This window comes from Poecilia mexicana, unplaced genomic scaffold (genome assembly GCF_051168715.1).
Source record: "Poecilia mexicana isolate PSO_F unplaced genomic scaffold, ASM5116871v1 scaffold_12, whole genome shotgun sequence".
Classification (NCBI taxonomy): domain Eukaryota; kingdom Metazoa; phylum Chordata; class Actinopteri; order Cyprinodontiformes; family Poeciliidae; genus Poecilia; species Poecilia mexicana.
This window is the reverse complement of record NW_028263381.1, coordinates 14,534,142-14,552,046: the sequence shown is the minus strand read 5'-3', so window position 1 is coordinate 14,552,046 and position 17,905 is coordinate 14,534,142. Positions and strand designations below refer to the sequence as shown.

The window sequence follows — 17,905 nt, the reverse complement described above, 5'->3', positions numbered from 1 at the left end:
TTTGTCTCATATGTTTGGTTAAAACATGTTTGTATTTTTTTTAGAAATTTTACTCAAGAGTAGCAATATTTAATATTACTCAAAGTAAAACGTACATTGTAGTAAAACTACTCCTAAAAGTATATCTTTTCCAAGAAGTTACTCAGGTGAATATAACTAGTTACTTGCATGCCTCTGATCAAACCATAAATTCACATAAGTTATGTGTAATAAATTGTAATGACACAGCAGATTATTAAGACCATCTGTACATTTACTCATTCTTTGTATAATAATATGAATCTTGACTGCATTGTATGCTGGAAAAGAGCTCCACATACCCATGTTCCCACCTCCATCTTCACTGATGGTATGGAGTTCTGGGGTTGCTATGCAGTGCATTTTAATTTTCAAACAATGTGTTTTACGACACCCAAATAGTTTGATTTCAGTCTCTGGACCAGGCTATATTCTAGTATTTTACACACTTTTCTTCAGCAGTGGAGTCTTATGTGGTGAGCATAAGCATCATGCCAGTGAATTATTTATCTCTTTCTATGAAACTGTTTTTTTCACTTCCTGTCTGACATCTTGGAGGAATCACCCAATACCGGCCAGTTTGTGATGTAATGGACCCAGGACTGCTCACTGGAACCATCAGTCACATCTCCTGAGAATTTCCTGTTAATAGCACCTGTAGAAATATAGCTACTTAGAAAATTAAAGCAACACATCCTGCATCAATTTCCCCTGCAGTATATTATATAGTGTAAAGGAAAGGGATTTAACTATGTCAGTATTACAGGCAAAGATAAATATACAATGCCTGTAAAAGAAATAAAAGTAACATTAAATTATATACAAAACAGTGCATCACTATAAGCTGTCTCAACATACAAGTCATAATTTAAAATGCTTAAAATGACAAATTACACATAAATACTTTAATAACATTACTCTATTAAAATGATGCTTTTCTTAACTGTTAAAAAAAAACAAGCATTTGTCAGTTTTTTTAATAGTATTTTTATTTGATTTGGAAAATTGAAACTTTCTGAGGTAATTGGGCACAAAAGGTGAATTTACATCATGTTTCATTGGCAATCCACAAACACTTAGCAAGGTTAGAAGGCTGCTCACTAGTACAAAAGTGCATTTGCACTCTGAAACCATGCATAGCTACTGTGTGTGCTGCGAAGAAAACCTCTGGATTCTGCACAGTATTACAGCAGATCAAGAAGACCTTGTGCTTTATTTGAACAGGATTTCATACATGATTTAGAATAATATGACATACAGCATCTAAATCTCTTACATTCATAATTCAGTCTCTGCAACATCTCATTAGCTGTGTTTGGTTTCGACTAGTCAAAACCAGGAGATGGAGTGTTTAAGCATGGATATTCAAGCATTGCCAAACATTTTACAGTGATTTAGCTGATGAGCTTCTACTTCTACAGTATTGTTACTAATTACTGGCAAAAACTAACCGGACTGCTATATATGTGAACCATGCCCTATTATTGTACACAGTAAGGTATAAATACACAGAAGTATTAGATATGGAGGGTATTTATTATGGATGTCCATGTGCATATTAGCAACTAATCCATCACTCATCTAATGGAAATCTATACTAATTTGACATAGTAGTGCTTTTTTGTACTTAAGTAGCTGTTCATATTGCTGACATTTAGCATTTTAATAAAGCAACAACAACAAAAAATCATATTTACATATACACATATGATATACATATCTGTCATGAATATCTAGATTTCTTAAACTTTGTTTAGGGAAAATATTTAACATTAATATTCTAAACTGAACTTTGTTACCCAAAACAATCACCTGAATGCATTCTGTATAAGTCTGCACATAATAAACATCTGTATAAAACTTTTTTTCTGTTTCTAGGTCAGACTTACTATAGATGAGTCTTTTGTTACATGCTCTAATTAAGGCTAGAATTATCATTAAGCACCAATATATATTCTCATTGTGTGCAAACCTGAAGGATGAACCGATTTCTGCATCAGAGAAACTCCTAAAATTGAGTCTTCACATATTTCCAGGTATGTACTTTAGAGTTGTCCAAGTATTTATGTGGTTTAAATGTTTTAGATTCCATTAAAAGGAAACTGAGAATTTTTCCTCATGGCTCTGAAACCATTTCTCAACTAAAGAGTTTTTCTGACCTTGTTGACGCAGGAAATAAAATCATCTTGCTTCCAATAGTTGCTTGCTTTTAAGGAGTTTATGTTCCAGCCTGAGAAGTAAGAAAAGTTTCCACAGAAATTCATTGTTCATGCATCCAATTTTCGTTTTATTTACTGTTGATTAAGGGGGAAAAAATACAAAACATAAGGCATAAGGCCCACATAGTCACAGCTGCATTTAAACCACAACACTGAGATTCCAGCATCCAAATATTAGGAATAAAAAGTGCTAGATTTTAGTAAACATTTAATCTTGAATAGACATTCTGCCCATAAATTGTCAAAATTTGGGTTAAGCCCATCTCAATTGACAGTGTCAGATGCAAAAATGTAAACATTTGACCTAAACAGAAGGGACTAATTTATATTCCTCTAAAGACCAAATGAGACAGAGGTAAAAGAAGGTTTAACATTATCATCATATTTTTCACCTAATATTAGAATTTGTGGTAGACAGGAAGCAGAATGCGAGTGCTGTGGAAAAAAGTATTTACCCTAAAATCTAGAAGGCTCTCAAATCAGTCGAGATTCCCAGTTTCCAGTTCCAATTTCTGACACAATTGTAATTTAACTATGATTTATAAGTAATACGGTAATCATTTATCAATTTAATAAATCAGGCCAGGTTTAGAATTTGATAGAAAAAAAAGAAACTAGTGAAAAAAAATCTAATTATTCTTGTCTATAACCTAATCTAAAGAAGTGACCTCTCAAACCCCCTACTGATGAAAAATCGCACATCTCTATCAGTTTTGCCAAAAGTGATTTAGACTAGTCTATGAATTATTGCATTTGTTCCCACATAAAGATGTTGCAAGCTTGATGGGATGGGATTTGTTAGAAGGTGCTCAGTATCTGTCCTACAGCGCAAACACTGTTGGGAACAGTGGCTCTTCACATCCTGATTAATCAGATCGGATTATTCCACTAGTTTCATCTGAGATGATGTGCTTTATTAAAAAACATTCCAGCAGACTTTAATGTTTCTTTAAAGTGCTTTCATGTTCAATTTGCCTATCAACTAAACCCCTTACAGAGTGTTTGGTTCACAAAAGCAGTCTACCTCGACAAAACAACTCATTTATAGATCATATAGGCTAAAAAAAAAACCCATGGATTATGAATTGAGCTGTTCTCCCTCATCATTAAGTTTAATAGGGCAGTTTCATCTAGAAAGTTAAGCCATCTGTGCTTTTAAGGGCTTTAAACGCTTGTAACTTTTTTTTCTGCTCGAGTTGTGTGACCTTAAGCTTAATAATCAGTGATGGTGGTATGAATCACCTGAGCTCTCAGGAAATGGTTGGAATATTTTCATAAATTGTGTATTTTGTTTTAAAAAATAAAAGAAAATGGTACTTTGTAGAAGATAATATGTAGACGGATGACAAAAAATGCAAGCTTTTGCTGTGAAATTGTAGATTTGTACAAATTAGGGACATTTCTGAAACACTTTTACAGTTTAGCCTTTTACTGGAATGACTAATGCTTTGGAAATTGCTCAAATTAGATTAGACACCCAAATGGGTCAAAAATCAAAGTCGTCTTCTCTTAGATGTACAAAACTCTTCACTTTGCCGTCTCCGACATCCAAGATTAGCACTAATTTACACTAATACTGCAGCTTTCATTTCATCATGACTCAATAAAACTCCTTTAGTTCAGTCATACATGATCTCTGGGGTTTTGCATTGATCTGTGTTTGAAGGGAACTGGCTTAAGTGTTAAACTGAGTTTCTCTCACTCATCTCTCAACGAAACGAGGTCCTTGTTTTTAGAGGCCACTCTGGGTTCAGCTTGTGCTGCAGGGTACTGTTGTGCAATTTTGAAAAAACACTAGCACAAAACAACAAAGAATGTGAAGGATCAGTAAATCATGCTCTGCTGAGACAACTTCACAGCACAGAAGAAGGCTTTTGTCCCACTCTTTCAAAGACTGATATCCTCCATCTCTGATTAGAGCAGGACATTTGGTGCTTGTACACCCAGGCAGCTCCACGCCACCGGGATCGTCTATGTACACTCAGTTAGGTGTGTTTTGTGCTGAAGTTAGTTCTGTGTAAACTAAAGTCCACTCACACTCGCAGACAGGCACACAGAACTTGAACTGCTCACATAAAAAGTTCTGCAGAGCATGGAAGCGAATATCAACCGAAGCCATGCATCCTGGTAGAACAGCTGTAACAGGGAGGGAACACATATCCACAGGAAGTAGAAGCTGGAGGTTTTGTGCTTTAGAAGCTGAGAGGAGTTAGCCATCTCACCCACTCCCACCTGCTCATCTAAGCCCACCTAACCCCTCTACCGGAAAAAAAAAAAAAAAAAACTACCAGACTCCTAGAAGATCTCAGGACAGTGACTCCAGTCTTGTCTCTCTTTAGCTTCCCAGTAGCCGCCTCTGTACATGCACATTGCTTCTCCTGTGTTTTCGTCCGTTCTCATCTCAAACCACACTGGCTGGTAACTTTCCACCTCTTGCCCTGAAAGCAAAGGTAAACAACCGTAGGAAAGAGAAAGATTGATATTGCGGTTTCCTCCAAAATATAAATGTTGTGAACACAAAGTCAATGTGAAGTTCATGATTTTTAAAGTCCTTAGTCCCATTTTATCACTAGGAATCTGCAATAAAAGTCCATAATTTGTAATAAGTAAGAAGCTCGAGTCTCAATTTTATTTACATCTGAACTTTGACTGGGCCATTCCAACGCATGTATATACACCTCAGTCTAAACTTCCGCTGTATCTCTGACAGCATGTTTAAAACTACGGTTCCTCCTGCAGTCTCAAATCCTTTATTTATTTATCCATCTACCCCTCATCACCAACTTCTCTTTCCCTACTCCAGAAAAGCCTCTCCACAGCATAATGCTGCCACCACCATGATTCACTGTGGAGAGAAATGTAGAGAGATTGTCTTTCTATTAAAGGAGTGAACTGTGCTACAGGAGATGCTGAAAGATTTTAAATATTGTTTTACAACCTAACTGTGGTAATACTCTGCTTTACTGAGGTCAAGTTCCCAAAAGGTAGACTTTGTTTGCTAATCAGGTGACTTCTGCAGTTGCACTGGGGTATCAGAGTAAAAGGAACCAAACACAAATGTTATGGTTTCTAGGGTCCAAGTACTCACCTTCCTCCAGGGCCTGATTAGCTTGCGCCTCCCTTCTTTTCCTCTCCATCCTCTGGTGGTCCTCAAGCCGCTGCTTCTCGATGTTCGCCTCGTCCCACAAGCCCGCCTCCATCAGCCGCTGGTCCGGTCGCAGACGGCTATCGGTTGGGGCAACACTGTCCTCCGGCTCGTTCAAGGTCAGTGCCAGGGCGGAGAAATAGTGCATGTTCTCTGCATTGTCTCTGAGAAGAGATGCAGAAAAGAAGAGTCTTCAAATGTGTGCTCAAACAGTCATGTAGATTCGGGAGCAAAGTTTTAGATTTCATGAATTAACCCACGGAAGAGGGTATTTTTTCCACAGGAGTTTGGGCTGAAGAGTCTGATACACGGTTTTTTGTTTGCCTTCAGAGCCTCCACATCCCCGGCTGCTTTCCACTATTTTTGCGCTTTCCATTTTGTCATCCCAGGTCCCTGACAGGATGTAATGGGCTGTTCCCTCTCCGTCCTCCACCACGCCGGTCACCTGGAGAACGAGAAGAAAGAAGCATGAACAAGATCTGGCTACACTGGACTGCTTAAAAGTCTGGAAAAGTACATTTATGTTTATTTTTTGGCTGGAAAAAAAATAAATATGCATCTCATTGTGATAAATATCAAGTGTACCATCAATCAAATCTTGTCTTTTATTCCTTCCTTCTTTGACTTTCTTTATCCCTCGTCTTTCCTCCCTCTCTCTAATTAAATGCAGAAATCATTTTGTAGCAAGTCATTATTCAAAGTTCTTCAAATAGTTGTAGATGCTGATGGCTTTAGGCAGGATAGATTTTCTGTAGCAGTCTTTGTTTCAGCGGCTCTGAAAAGGCCTCTGACAGTTTTATAAAGAGGACTCTTGTTAATCTGAGGAACGTCTGTAACATTCCTCATATAAAGAACCCTTTATCAATCACAAAAATCCTCTTTGCTGTTCTTTCCTTCATTTGTGGTCTTTCAATCTTTCCTGGTCCTTACTTCTTTCCTTATGCCAGGAACTCAAAACCTGATGCAGAGTGTAGAAAAGTGTTTTATATTGACTTGGAAAATATGCAGGAACCACATTTAGATGCATTTTCTGCTTTGTATCAAAACTGCTGGCTACTTCATGTTTAGTGACTCCTTGTCTGTAGCTGAAACGTACTTTTCGTGGAACTTCCCTGGAGAAGTAGCTGTATGGAGAGAATTTGAGACGGCAGGTGTCCTTCGTGGTGGTGTTCATAATGTCAATTTCTCCAGACTGACATGTGGACAGGAAGAGGAAGAGATGCATCAGATATAATATGGAAGAGCTTCCGCTTTACTTCTTCAGTTGTGATTTCTCTCATAAGCCGAAACCCACCTGATCGATCCACAGTTTCCCTACAATGATGTTGTGCACCGTGGAAGTCACTTTGCTCCACACGTAATGGTTTCCACTTGAGTGGAACTGCAGGTGAATGTTACCTGTGGTGAACACCAAACCACCATCAGTCTGGATTCTTTTGTAGAATAAATGTGGCTAATGTTTAACACAGCATCTTATTGGCACCTTTGGAAAACTTTATAAAAATACGTCTATAACATGAGCATTAACTTTAAGCCAAATCAATGAAAAACAGTTTGTTAAAGAAATCTGTGACCGATTCCGTCTCTTAATATTTTTGCCAAGAGGAACACAGCGCATCTTCTATAACATTTTACAAGATTGGGGTAAATAGAAGGTGCTGCTTTATTTGCTGCTAACTGCTGCTTACCTAACGGCACGACAGAAATATATTTCCCACGAAACTTGCTATCAATAGTTATGTACTGCCACAAAGTCCATCCTCGCTCTGACACCACATGGTGGGCCGCAGCTGGTGGATGATGGCTGACCTGAGATTGAACGGTATCAGTGAAACTCATTAACTGTTGAGCTATCGCATCATTTGAATACTCAGATGGATAAACTAAATGTGCGGTGACAAAAAGTCACAATGGATGGATGTGTTTATGTCTTGCCTGCTCAGAGATGGAGCGATAGCCGTACTCCTCCCGTCGGTCCAGCTCGTAAGTCTCCCCCAGCAGAGGGTTGAAGGGCTTGGCGGTTCGATGGACTGTGGTTGAGTAGGAAGAGACGGAAAAGGCGGCCACGAGGCACATCTGCTCCAGGGACGAGTCGCAGCGAGCCGCCCGGTCCAGCAGCTCGCTGTACTCCAAATCCTCCGTCAGGCGCTGCAGCATCGACAGCGGCTCGTTGAAGTTTACCTGCAAGAAGGCATGCCATTTGAAGAAAGTCACCTCTAGAGTATCAAAAGAAGAGCCTGCTTCCTAATTCTAAAATGTGCAAAATAGTGTTTTGATTTACAGGCATGGGAATCTTGGATAGGTCCTTTCCAATACAGTTTTTCATGATGCTCCACAAGTTGAGGGAGTAGTTTGGTTTGTCGGGGATACGATTGCGTCTTGTTCTTCGTAGCTGCATCTGGTTTGTGCCTGAGGTGTCCTTTAAATAACAAAAAAAATATACATATTTTACATAAGAACTCCCTCTTGAATTTTTTTCACAACCTTGTCAACATCAATATATTTATTTGGATTTTATGGGACAAAACTGACATGAAGTAGTGAATAACAGTGAAGGGACAGGCTAACTATAGCTAATAAAAGTCTAAAAAACTGGTTTAAATTTGTATTCAGCCTCTTTTACTGTGATACTCAAAAGTAAAATTAAGTAACAGAATGTATCAGAATCTGTTGAGAGGAAATTTATTAGTTGTGCACTCTTGACCACTGTTAACGTAAAGCTATAAGAGCTCCTGTTTACAGAGTACAATAAACCATGTAGTATACATATTAAACATGCTTAAGGTGCTCATCAATATTCATCTTTTTGGGCTGAATACAAAAGGCTACGAGTAGGTGTGAAACATGGTGGTGGCGGCATCAAGCTGTGGAAACGGTTTTCTTCAGCACAAACAAGAAAGCTAGTCAGAGTTGATGGGAAGGCGGATATTTGCATTCATAACATGACACAATGTGAACTAGTTAAAAAGGTAAAAATGCTTTTACACATTAAATAAAGAGACACGTTTGACATTCAGTGTTACTATAGTTTGGACTTACACTTTCATTGTGAGTCCAGTCATTGGGCATTCCTCCACTCATCATACTCTGGTTACTGCCTGAGCGCCTAAAATAAGGCAGTGGGACAGAAAGGTAATACTAGTTACCAGAGACATGCAGTGAGAATAAAACTCAAAATAGAATATTATATTTCATAATTGGAACATTTAGTTTTAGCTGCTTTTAAATATGTTCCAATCAACTGCATGCCATTCAACAATATATTAGCAAAAACAAAAAATTAAATATTTAACATTCTGTCAAACATTTTTTTTTCTTGTTTTGGGCCGATTTTTTTTTTTTATATATAAAATGAAATGTATGATTTTACTTATATTTGTATACAAAGTCCATGCGTCTTTCCTCTGTTGTAAAAATCTTCTTTGCCTTCATTTTTAAAAACTTGGCTGCTTTAATGGAGATAATCACCAATGACTACAGTCATCCTGGACTAGTTCAATTCTAAATCTATTTTTTGTATTTTTCCTGATCATTTTCAGTATTTTCAGTGCATAGAAGAGGAGCTCAGCACTGCCCTCTACCAGTGCAGCATGATACTTCCTGCCTCACCCTGCACATTTCACTGTGCATTTATAGTTTATCAAAGACTAAATATGTCACATATTCATTAAATATGTTAGACAGACATCAGCATGTGTAGCATATGTGTAGATGACAGGTGAGGCACTGCTTCACCTACATCACCTGACTGCATGTCAAGGTCTGTTACTGTAGCTAAAGCACAGCTCTAGCTGAAGTCATTGCCGAACTGCTGAACGTGATGCTCCCTACTTGTGTTGGATATTTCCAGTGGTAGTCACAGTTATGAATGAAGGGGCATCCTCCATGGCATCAAAGAACTCCGCTTCTTCATTTTCATCACTCGCATCCCCCTCTTGAGACCGCTCCACACCTGCAGGAGCAAACGTGGGACAGGTTAGCATAAAAGGGTTCAATGTCCAAGGATTGTCAGTTAGTATTTTGCAAAAATTGTTTATAATAGAGACTGCTGGTACATTTTGCTGTCAAAGCATGAGCTCTAAATTGTTTTGGGTTAATATTCCCATTAAAATGTTGAATCATGAGAAATGTCGGAAGATAATTACTGAGAGAGTTCTCTTTAGTGTTTATTGTAAACAATTTGAAGCTAGCAGGACTGTGGATGTGGAACATTTAAAATAGAAAGTAATAGTGGCTTTATTTAATCAAACAACTGTGTGTAGCTTGGTAAGGGTCAGTGTCAGGGTACTGCAGAAAAAAAAAAAAAATTGGCTTAAAAGTTTGGCTTACCTGTAAATTTAACTTATCAGAATTATCTGTACTTTATCATAATTAAATTGTATGGACAGGGAAGTCAACCAAAAGTAAAATAGTTTTAAGTGCAGCTTTTTTGTACAGTTTTAAACAAGTTTTTACCTGAAATGCTTGAAAAAAGAATTTATGCAAATTGACAATCACTGGACCAAAACTCTGTTAGGATCACAGATTTCAGTCAATTTAAATTAGGCCACAGTTAAGTCTCAGCTTGCTGGAAATTATTGAAATATACTCTAAAGAAAGTTATGAAAACAACACTTTTTAACTATAATAAAGCATCCCTGTTTTCACCACATGATTCCATGTGATATTGTTCATGCAATAAGAAAATAATTCAATTTATGTAAGAAACTTTAGTAGGACTCTGCATGTTTAGTTGGAACTTATAATTATGGTCGATATCATGTTGATTATTTACTCAGAACATATAAAGGCATTCACTTTGTTCTGATCGGGAACAGAACAAAAGTAATGATGAAATAATAATATAATCAAATCAGAGAGTTGTAATTTGTAGATTTTAACATATGATAGGAATCGAAGCTTTATCAAACGTGTCTCATTCAATAACATAAAACCAAGTATTGCAGTTACTTGGTTAAGTTATACGAGATAGTTTTTACAACATAGTATCCCATCAGCTTCAACATAAAGCATGTTAAAATTAACATCTAAAAACTTTTCAATACTTTAAACCACCAAGTAAAACAAAAGTGTGACCAGTGAAAGAGGAAAAACATTTAAATGAGACTTTGGTTTCGTTTTTGTTCCTGAAAATGAGTTGAAAGTAATTATGTAAATGCATTTTTAACAAATTGATTGAACTAACACCTATAATACGCTAGAGATAATACACTAGAGATTGTTATTTAAGGGGTGGCAATATGTAAAATCGAGTTCTTTAAGTGTGGAATAAAGATTATTCATGTTTCAGGTAGATTTTTAAGGATTTATTAAAATTAGATGACTTGAATGTAATTTAACTCTTCTTCAACAATCTGTTCTTTGTCAAACCAAATCAGCAGCTATAAGTAGCAGTATTCTAACACACACTTTGCTTTGCACATCGTAGGTACTAGATGTTCATCTATGTGGCAATGGCAGCGATGTCTCACCTGTATATGAGGTGGGATTCTCCCTCCACGCTCTCTCCAGGCTGTTGTGCTGTTTGGCTAACTGTTCAATGGTCTCCTCCAGATGGTGGCGCTGTTCTCTCTCATAGTGCAGAGCCTTCTGCCACCGCCGGCTGTGAGATTCCGCCACATCCAAAAAGTCCCGACAAGCCTGAGGTGTGAACACAACAAACCTCAAAGCACATGGCGAACTCCGAGGCCTCGCTACAGTCTCCCTCACTAAGAGACATCGGCAGCTAATCAGTTTTAGTCTTTGCACCAGCAGAGGTATGAGCTGTGTGAACTCACATTGATCATAGCATTAGAGGTGATGCGGAAGAGGGTGGCTCGCTCATTAACGGCTTTCACTTTGTCCGTGCCTTCGGTGGGCCCACGCAGGTCTTCAAGTTCGCTGAGGGAGCGCTGGAGAGCGGCGCCGTGCTTTCCGATCAGCTCATTACAGGTGCTCAGATCCTCCAACTTGGTGGCCAGGGACTGCAGCCCTCCTTGGGTGAGGGCACGGTCCTCCTGAGGCACAGGGGTTTCATCTCCTGAGTCATCTTCACACAGAGACACCAGTGTAGCAGTTTAAAAACTGACCGATTCAAAATATGTCTGAACAATCTGTGTTAATGATGAGATTCCAGATTGGAGCAGACAGCACAGTCGTCTGTCATGAGACAGACTAACAAAAGATCCTTTAAATGCTCTAAACACAGAATGAGACGAGTTAATGGGAAACGGATGGGAAAGGATAATAGCACTTCACACCCTGATCTCTAAACAACCCATCTTCCAAAATATCGGAAAGCTGTGAATGAACACTGTTGCCTTGGAAACGTGGGCATATGCAATCAGGAGGCAAGGCTATTTTTAGATGGAGAGAGAAAAAAGGATGACGCATTACCCCTTTTCCTCCTCTCTTCTCTCTCTCTTCCTCTGGCTGGCATGAGCCGAGCTGCGAGTCTTTAGTCCTTTCAGAGCGTTTCAAGGAGACTGGATTGATTACTAAGCATTACAAGGCATATTTACAATATAGTGTTTCATTCTCCTTGAACTTTTGAACATTTTGTCACGTTACAACCACAAACTTCAAAATGTTTCATCTGGATTTTATCTGATAGAGCCATACAAAGTGGCGTATCATTTTCAAGTGGAAGGACAATAGTGGTTTTTGTGATCATTTACTCAAAAAAAAAAATCATTACATTACAGTCTCTTGGATACCCCCAAGTAGTAACCAGACTCCACTTTTCTGTAATTTGATCTCAGTTTAACTCTTTCATGAAAGCCAAAAATTTTTATAGGAAAAAATGAGTAAACAAGCAGCATAGTGACCTCAACGTCTGGAGGAAAAGGAACACATCACACTGACAATCCTGGTAGAAAGCCTGTAAGAGGCTGCAGAGGACAGGGGTGGAAGTTTGCCTTTCAATAGGATCAGACAAAATCCAAACAAGAATCTATTACAAGACTGGGACATTGGTCTTTACTGAGCCTCTTGGTCTATTTCGCATTGAATATAAATGAACGCTTCAGTTTTTAGATATTTTATCCATAAAAAAATGAAAAGCTTCTGTTTTCAGTGTCTATTCCACTGCCAAATTATAATAATTTGAGTTAGTTTGTCACATAAAATCTCACCAAAATACACTAGTTTATGGTAGTTATGTAACACAATGCAGAGAAGTGCAAGAGGGGCACATACTTCTGAATGAAAACAGCTTTTAATTTAGTTTAACACCTTAAAAATTTATATCTGCTATAATCTAATGTAGTGCTGCTCCTGTTACTTAAAATATAGAAATTTGAGATTACCACTGATTAGGTTACTTTAAAAATATGTTGTTTTTTTGCCTTGGATTATTAAAAAACAACAAAATAAAAGAGAGCAAAAGTATGAAAAGTCCTATCATTGAAATAATGCATCTTATAAACATACACAATGTAATAAAATGTTTCTAGGTCAAAACTTTCTCTGCTAAACAAAACACTGCATGATAAATCCCAGGAAACGTAAGTGCATAGTTTGAATCTAGGCCAGTGTAGTTCGGTGTACGAGTTCAAAAGCATGGAGACAAACTACCAAACCCTATTAAAGGGGGAAGAAAAAAAAAAAAAAACACACACACACACACACAATCAGGGCAAACTGGATTAGTGAAGTCCCTGGAGAAAAATGATTAAAAATAAGAGTGAAAAATATTTCAAGCTGTAATGGTTCCATGACCCACATCTAGCAGATTTCTGCTGCTCAAGGTAGTAAGAAATCGAGTTCTCTGAGGCCATCTGCCATCCAACATGTTCATGTGGAGATGCAAAACCATTAAGCTCATCCTGGAACTGTGATGGATGTGTAGGGGAATGACACACAGGGCTGGTGAGTGCAGCAATGGGTTGTTTTTTCCACATGAGAGTCACAGGAGAGCCTGAGAGCAAATGGTGACTCATAGTTAAATCACAAGAAGACACCCACAGGTGATAAAGGGAGCGTCATAACGGACATGGAGTGGGAGGAGAATCAATCTGTGCATTTGCAGAGCACAACACGCCTATTTTTACAGACTCGCAAATGCAAAGCTCGTGTGTGCTTACCATGTGACAGATATCACACAATAGGTGCCTCACTTCTTCTGTGAGCCCCACTTAATTACTGCTGTTCTGATCCTTCCAGCCAATTAATCTGCTCTGGGACTGAGCCCTGCAGCTGCTTATGGAAGGGTAATCTGTAATCACCTCACCAAAACGCACCAGGATTTGCACCCCTGCTTACCGTAGAGCCAGATAAAATGAGCATCCACTAAGCCGTTCAAAATTGAAAACAGAAAACAAAGCATATTGTGATTTCTGAACTGTCTGTGACCTCAGATGGGATCCAGAACTAGGTTTACAAATCAGGCTGTAACAACCGACACAAAAACCAAATCTTCAAGTAAAACATTGATTTGCATCTTGCAGGTATAACCCTTTCCTACAGCACTGAAGAGTGCTAACAAGCCCTTCTTGAGGCATTGATTTGTGTAACTGCTGCATTTAGCAGCCTACTTTTTAAACAGACTGTCATTTTGACACCATTAAACCTGGCTCTACCCACACAACGGTGAAACTAAATTAATTCAACAATAAGACACTCGTGTGGGGCAATAAAAGAATCACAAATTAACCCCTCCAAAAAAACAAGACCATAAGATCTACCTGGAATCCTATTCTGCTGAATATACTTAAAAAAAAAATAATACATCTTACTTACAAGGCGACACTCATTGAAAAAGATGCACTCCTATCTCCTTATGGTCCATGAGTGGAAAAATATTTCAATGAAAGCCTCTCACACATGCCTGCTATGCCTCTCCCTTTCCTTTTTTCTTTACCACTCCTGCTACCGGAGGAGGAGGAGGAGTCAGGAGAGGAAGGTCATTTCATTCAGCACTCACTGCCACACTGAAGGAGACAGGGTGGGAGATAGGCTGCAGAGTGGAGGGGGAGGCGGTGGTTGCACATCTATATGATATTTTTTATTTGACTTGTATTCCAAATGAAGAGTTAATAAATTCAGTATTTTCTCATTTGATTCGCATCCCATTCGTTCTAATATTATATGACATATAATCATGTTCGTAGCAAAAGAAAATTTTATTTTAAAGGAAATATCCTTTTGCCTTTAGTTGGTCTTGTCACAGATAGTTTGGCAACACTGCCCCCTGATGTTCAGATGTTAAAATTACACTTCAAATGCTGAAATATAGGCTTCTGAGAAAGTGGGTTAGTTATCAGAACTGTATTGCTTCTTTAAAAAGACTGCTTTATAGGTCAGGGAGTCTGTATTAACACAGAATAAAAAAATAATACAATAATATTTCCAAAATGATTACATTTTACCACAATATATTGGTGAAGATGTATCAAATAGGGAAAAAAATTAGTCTTACCTGAGTGATGCACCAGGAGCGTGGCATTAGCCTTTGCTTGTTGCAGGGCTGACACCCATCTCTGACACTCCCCCTCAGATGTGGCCTTCAGGTGGTAGGTTCGGCCTCCGCTGGTTAACACGAAGTGACAGGTGTCACCCACCTCGATGTGAGCTTTCGCCAGGGGAATGGTGCCTCTGCAAGTGTGCGCCATCTCTGCCTGAGTCCTGATGGAAAAACAACCCAGACCGATATGTTAATAGAAGTTGTATGAAAGAAGAACAAAAATAAAAGTTGTCTCTGCAAAACAGACATATTTCTAAAATCTTATCTGTTGTCTTGATAGTATTACTAGCTCGGCACCTCCCTGATTACCCGTGTCACATTCCTCGAGGGAACTACAAATGGAGCTATTGCAACTATTATCTCAGTGTACCGTTTTTGTTTCCAATGAAATAACTCTAGATCTGTTTTCTCTTTTGTGTCTAAGTTCTGTCCTCTCAACACCAACTCACCAACTTAGTTGCAGCAGATGTACACTTTTTTCCTGTCAAAAGAGAGAGGTTTCTTCCTACAGTCACCACATGCTTCCTTAGATGGACAACCTAACTTACAAGAACTTGCATTATTGAAAATGTTATCAAATTTTATTTATTCATAACTGAATCTGAATATGTCAGTATATTTGGATGACTTCAGAGATTTACCATATAATGCTTTGCCTACAACTTTGCGAAGTTTTCATTCAGTTGATTCGTTTAAGAAGCAGTTGAAGACTTGTTAAATCTGGATTTCAACTGGTTTTATGCAGTAAGATTTTAAATGCTTTTGTGTTTATATGCATCTTCTGTCTGAGCTCATTACGATTATAAAGCACCTGTGGTTTTTCACCTGTGAAAGATGCTAAATGAAACAAGTCTATTTACTTCTAATCTTAGGTGTCATGTTTTCATTGGATGAAGACATAATTCAGTGTGTAAATAATCTTTGAAATGTGTTTCACTTTGTGATTTCAGATACTGAAATAAATGAACTTTTCAATAATATTCTGACTGTGCAGTCACATTAAATAAAAATTGTTTTATGGAAGGATGCCACCCCAGTTGAGGTAGTAGTTCCTTTTTTGTGTTTTGGGGACAATTTGGGACTCTAATTCAGTCAGAAAAGACTAAAAGTTTGATTTTATATACCCCCCACAATAATCACAAAAAAACTGTATGACATCATCTTTACAAATATGGTGTTAATAATTCCGTTTTCTAACTGAAGAAACACCGTGTCTATTGGGTGGAGCCCTAACCGTTAGAAACCGTTACCTGTAATAGGACAGCAGGCCGTTGCTGAGGACGAACCAGCGCCGCTGGTAGCCCTTCAGGTAGTTGGTCCATTTGAAGAGCCAGCCCTTGTGGGTGTCCAGACAAGGCAGGTGGAGCCCCGGGAGAGTCGGGGAGGGCAAGCTCTTCACCAGCTCGTTCATCTGTCCCCTCTAGGCTGTCCGCGTCCCTCCGGCGGGATGGACGGAGAGACGGTGCAGCTGGTGTAGAGTTGTAAACAGCTGTACCTTTAGCTAGCAGCAGCAGCAGCACGCAGACTGTAGTGTGCCGTTAGCCTGCAGTTGTTTCTGTGCGTCCCTGTGAAGTGAGGCGGACCTACTTTAAAAATGGTCACTCTGGTATTTTTTAGATAAGGAAATACTGAACCACAAATACTGCACTGTAATGCACTGCTAATAAAGCCCGTAAACGCTGGAGAAGGGAGAACAAGATGACGTCCTTATTACAGGATTGTAGCTTATGGATGCACATTTCCCCTTCTCTCCCTCGCTGTATGTGTATGCGCGCGTGCGTGTGAGTTTGTGTGTGTTTGTGCACGCGCTTGACATATGGAGCTTTCTGAGCTGTGTGAAGCCGACACCCCACCCACGTCAAAAAAAATCCAGCAAATACTCTGAATGGTTAGTGCTCCGTTTGTGCCGTTAAAATGTTCGTTTGTGCAGTTTTGGTTTCTGAGATATTAAAAATTATTTTTTAGGTCAGCCAGAGTTCACCATCCCCCCCATATTGCTCCAAAACAAACCAAAGTGGGCTACTTCGTTAGTGCCGTTAAAACTATCGTTTGTGCAGCCTTCCCTTATGAGATATTAAAAGTTATAATTTTGGCCGATGACTTCACTAGCCGCCCCAATTTTGCTCCAAACATCAACATTTTTGCTTTACCTCCGTTATGTCGCAGCCACAAACTGGTATGTAGTGTGGACCACAATGTCACCCAAGGATAATATTATACAAATGACTAAATCTGATTTTACTTTATTTGGCGTTTTCAGAGTTTAAGATTCAGCCGATCACATTCACCCAATTAGGGCGAATCTTACTCGAACCTTAATGATTATGCCACGACTTATAGTCCCTTTCTACAAAAATATTGCCACCTCAATTGCATAAAAACGACACCGAAAACAAGACTTACGTGAAAGGAGTGTGGTGGAAGACAACCAACGAAGAACTAAAACAGAAAGTACAGCCTGCAGCAGGTGAAATTAATTGTCCCCTAATTGGGTGAATGTGATCGGCTGAATCTTAAACTCTGAAAGCACCAAATAAAGTAAAATCAGATTTAGTTATTTGGGTGACATTGTGGTCCACACTACATACCAGTTGGTGGCGGCGACATAACAGCTGTAAAAGCAAAAAAAATTATTTTTGGAGCAAAATGGGGGCGGCTGGTGACGTCATCGGCCAAAATTATAACTTTTAATATCTCAAAAACGAAAACTGCACAAATAAAAATTTTAACGGCACAAACCTGCACAAACGGAGCACTAACGAAGTAGCCCGCTTTGGTTTGTTTTGGAGCAATATGGGGGGATGGTGAACTCTGGATGACCTAAAAAATTATTTTTAATATCTCAGAAACCAAAACTGCACAAACGGAGCACTAACCATTCAGACTATGTGCTGGATGTTTTGACGTGGGTGAGGTGTCGGCTGCTGTGATGTACAAAATAGATGCTCAAGGCAAGGCAAGTTTATTTGTATAGCACATGTCAGCAAAAAGACAAAGTGTTTTACATGGGAAGATTGAGCAACAAACAAAAACATTACATTGGAGTGGGATATTAAAATATTAATCACGTTCCAGTTATCA

General features: G+C 38.7%; 1 protein-coding gene across 1 annotated transcript; it reads right to left on the bottom strand.

Annotated features, from left to right (window-relative positions):
* Positions 1-2,277: 2,277 nt before the first annotated feature.
* osbp2a (oxysterol binding protein 2a) lies at positions 2,278-16,370 on the bottom strand. Its single transcript, XM_014999870.2, has 14 exons — positions 16,075-16,370; positions 14,780-14,985; positions 11,160-11,410; positions 10,854-11,022; positions 9,214-9,334; positions 8,422-8,488; positions 7,664-7,801; positions 7,318-7,563; positions 7,071-7,191; positions 6,677-6,780; positions 6,479-6,574; positions 5,643-5,827; positions 5,326-5,546; positions 2,278-4,675 (listed from the first exon to the last, which is right to left on the bottom strand). Exons 1-14 carry the CDS (start codon positions 16,233-16,235, stop codon positions 4,533-4,535), a joined length of 2,229 nt encoding a protein of 742 aa, XP_014855356.2. The 5' UTR covers positions 16,236-16,370; the 3' UTR covers positions 2,278-4,532.
* Positions 16,371-17,905: the final 1,535 nt, after the last annotated feature.

Excerpts from the sequence above, each read along its gene's own strand:
- osbp2a (XM_014999870.2), bottom strand. The coding sequence starts at position 16,235 with ATGAACGAGCTGGTGAAGAGCTTGCCCTCCCCGACTCTCCCGGGGCTC. Across the intron at positions 11,411-14,779 it reads GCTCCTGGTGCATCACTCAG|ATGACTCAGGAGATGAAACC; the intron begins GTAAGACTAATT and ends CTCTGTGTGAAG. Across the intron at positions 8,489-9,213 it reads ACTGGAAATATCCAACACAA|GCGCTCAGGCAGTAACCAGA; the intron begins GTAGGGAGCATC and ends GCCTTATTTTAG.